The 2,915-nt window shown below is 57.4% G+C and overlaps 3 protein-coding genes across 3 annotated transcripts; 2 read left to right on the top strand and 1 right to left on the bottom strand.

Annotated features, from left to right (window-relative positions):
* Nucleotides 1–37: 37 nt before the first annotated feature.
* Nucleotides 38–375, top strand: SPRG_17990 (hypothetical protein; the record flags this gene model as incomplete). The annotated part of the gene is made up of 2 exons (XM_012357414.1): nt 38–285; nt 336–375. 2 exons carry the CDS (start codon nt 38–40, stop codon nt 373–375), a joined length of 288 nt encoding a protein of 95 aa, XP_012212804.1.
* Nucleotides 376–1,051: 676 nt separating this feature from the next.
* SPRG_17988 (hypothetical protein) lies at nt 1,052–2,012 on the bottom strand (the record flags this gene model as incomplete). Its single annotated transcript, XM_012357413.1, has 4 exons — nt 1,052–1,193; nt 1,238–1,438; nt 1,485–1,580; nt 1,627–2,012. The coding sequence occupies 4 exons, from the start codon at nt 2,010–2,012 to the stop codon at nt 1,052–1,054; spliced, it is 825 nt and encodes a 274-aa protein (XP_012212803.1).
* A 487-nt stretch (nt 2,013–2,499) lies between these two features.
* SPRG_17987 (hypothetical protein) lies at nt 2,500–2,907 on the top strand (the record flags this gene model as incomplete). Its single annotated transcript, XM_012357412.1, has 1 exon — nt 2,500–2,907. A coding segment is annotated over one exon (408 nt), but the record flags the coding sequence as incomplete, so codon positions are not given.
* Between the last annotated feature and the right edge of the window lie 8 nt (nt 2,908–2,915).

Genomic DNA, 2,915 nt, shown 5'->3' with positions numbered 1-2,915 from the left:
CACCGCGCAGGAGCAAGCGGCGGCATACCAAGCGGGCATGGACCGCACGACCAACCATCTGCAAGACGCGAAGCGCACGGTCGCCGAGATCGACGAGGTCGCGGTCAGCGTCGACGCCAATTTGGCGATCCAGCGCGAGCATCTGGAGCGGGCGCAGGGCAATGTTGACGAGACGCGTGCGGACGTGCAGGACGCCAAGAGCCATCTGCGAAGCCTGGCGCGGAAAGCATTTTCGAATTTGATCCTGCTCTCGATCATCATTCTCGGTCTGGTCGCGGGCATCGTGTACGCCTTGTCTACAAGTTTTATTTGCGCTACCGAAACTAAGAAAACAGAATCAAGGCGCGGCCGATCGATGATCTCGTCAGCTTTTGAGCTGTTCATGAAGGTAGTCAGCGGCGGAACATTGTTTCAATTCCCTCCCAAGTCCATGTATCCATGGGTGGGCGTGCTAGCCGACGTCCAGCTGACGCGAGTAGCGTTGGGAGTAGCAGATAGCTTCTCTCGATCTTTTATGGGGTTCCGAAGCTTTCTCATGTCCCACAACACGCTCAGTCCACCACTAACCGCTCGCTTGTTTAGAGCCTGGGCCACAAATCAAATGAATATATCTTCGCAGCCCAGGAATACCTCTCGTCGCCTCTTGCACTACCCACACTCGAGTAGTACGAACACGTAGTAAAAACATGGTGCCAGCACTATCAGTCGAGTTAAAATGGAGCTAAATGGGAGAGTTAAAATACTAAACAATCCAGCACCCGTGCAGCCGCAATATCAACCTCCTTACTCCTTACTCGGTGCAATACGTTCCTCTCCGGCTCACTCGACAGATTCACACAGCGCACGCAAAACCACAGCTTCTTGGTCTTCATAGAGGATTCACGTGAGACTCTTGGTCGACCTCGGTTCTTACGACCACAAACGGGGCGGTGCTACACAAGACTCGGTAGTCGACGCACCACTTGCATCCTTCGACGGCGCAGAGATCAGCGGAGTAGAGTCAAGACTACTCTTGCGATTCGAGCGGAGCTCATTCTCGCCGTGTGCATAGCTAATGCAAGTAGCTCACCGAGCAATCTTTAGAGAAACCGAGCACGTACGTGCACTTGGCGCCATACGTGCAGCTGCCCCGCGCGTGGTTAGCACACAACTTTGTCTTGATCTTGTTCCACGCAATGCTGTCGTGACGGTACCTACGTCACGTGTCAGATTGGTCGATGACATCTCGCGGGCGCACTCGCAGTCGTCTCCGCGGGTGCACGTGCCGCGGCGGTAAAACGTGCACGCTGGCTTGTACACGGGCGATGATGGCGCTCGCCAATTCATCGACGACGCACAGCGCTCGTTGGCAAGCGTTCGAACGGACGGCGGAGGACCAGGGTTGTAGTGCCACGCAGACTTGACCGGGGAGCCATAGCCGTCCGCGTCCGAGCCAGAGCTACAATTGCGCCATATAAACCGAGCTGACGGGACTGAGCACGAACCTATCTGCCGTGCTTGTGTCGGCGCAGATTTTTGCTTTTGTCGCGGTTGCCGCGTCTGCGACAAACGGTCGCAGCTCCGCAACCGAGTGTGCGTAGCTAATGCGCAAATGTCAATGAGTCGCAAACGGTGCCGACTACGTACACGCAACTCGCACCAAACGAGCACGACCCCTTCTTCATGCGGTAGCACATCTTGGTCTTTAAGTAGCCGTGCTTGGGCTTTGCTGGCGGTCGGTACGGAGGTGGTGCCTCGAGTTGAGACGGCCCCCGCAACGCGCGAGCAATGCGCTGGTACTTGGCCACGTTCTCGGTTGTCGTCGGTGCTTGGGCCAGAAGAGCGGCAAGGTCTTCCATGGCTTGACCTCGCGATACCACCAGGTCGAGCGACGGATGCGTCGACATGAGGAGGGCAACGAGCACCCAATGCAGGCACCACTGCTGTCGGTCGTGATCGTCGTCGCTACGGCGAAGCGTCGGCAACGGTGCTAGAAGGCCGAGCAGCACGAGTAAGCGATCCGACACGGACATACCAGTTATGAAGCTGTGTTGTGGCCTTGCTTTGGACCGAGTCCAACCCATCACGCGTCCGCGACGAGCTGGACGCGAGTATGATGTCGCTAGACGTGCCGATTTTTTTACTCTGGATTGTGATTGGTGGATCGAAAAAGCAACGACCAATCAAGAGGTCGATTACTCGATCGCGCTTGTCTCGAGGCATCGATGGCATGCTCGCGTGTCGATACGACATGTCTTCTTCGACTTCTAGTACCCTGACATCCCCACCTAGTTAGTATACCAGTATGTACTACAGTAGGTATTCCCATTAGTCCATGGCCTAAACAACGCGTTCCATGGCGAGCAGGCACGTTTCTCATCGCTGGCCTGTCAATTCTCGCAACGCGATGCCATTGGCGCATTTCTTGTATCGCCTTTGATTTTAGCCAATCGCCTTGCGTCCGTCGCACACACTCTGTCCCAGCGCGCAGTGACACACGGGTGCAGACAGAAATTGGCGATGACCGAGTCCTTCCGCGAGTACTACGAAGCGTTCAAAGACCTCCGGTCCGAGGCAGCGGCCGTCATCCGCCTCATTCCCGACGCGCCGGCAGACCGCCGCACGGCCCTCGAGCGCGACGCGCGCGACCGCATCGAAGAAGTCGAGCGCTACGTGCGCATCCTTGGCCAAGAAGCGCTTGGCGGCGACGCCCACATGAAGCGCAAGATGCAGACGCAGCTGCATAGCTGCAAGTCGGACCTCGAGAAGCTACACAACAACCTCTCGAAAGCGCTCTTGGTCGGCGCGGCCCACGAGCGGAGCACGGGCACGACGACCGTGACGGTCCAGGACCGACTCGACCGCACCGGCGCCGTCTTGAACGACGCCATCACAACGATCGAAGAGACGCGTGGCGTCGCGATTCGGGTCGGCGA

This window comes from Saprolegnia parasitica (genome assembly GCF_000151545.1).
Source record: "Saprolegnia parasitica CBS 223.65 unplaced genomic scaffold supercont2.901, whole genome shotgun sequence".
Classification (NCBI taxonomy): domain Eukaryota; phylum Oomycota; class Saprolegniomycetes; order Saprolegniales; family Saprolegniaceae; genus Saprolegnia; species Saprolegnia parasitica.
Note: the sequence above shows the minus strand (reverse complement) of the source record. Positions and strands in the feature narration are given on the sequence as shown.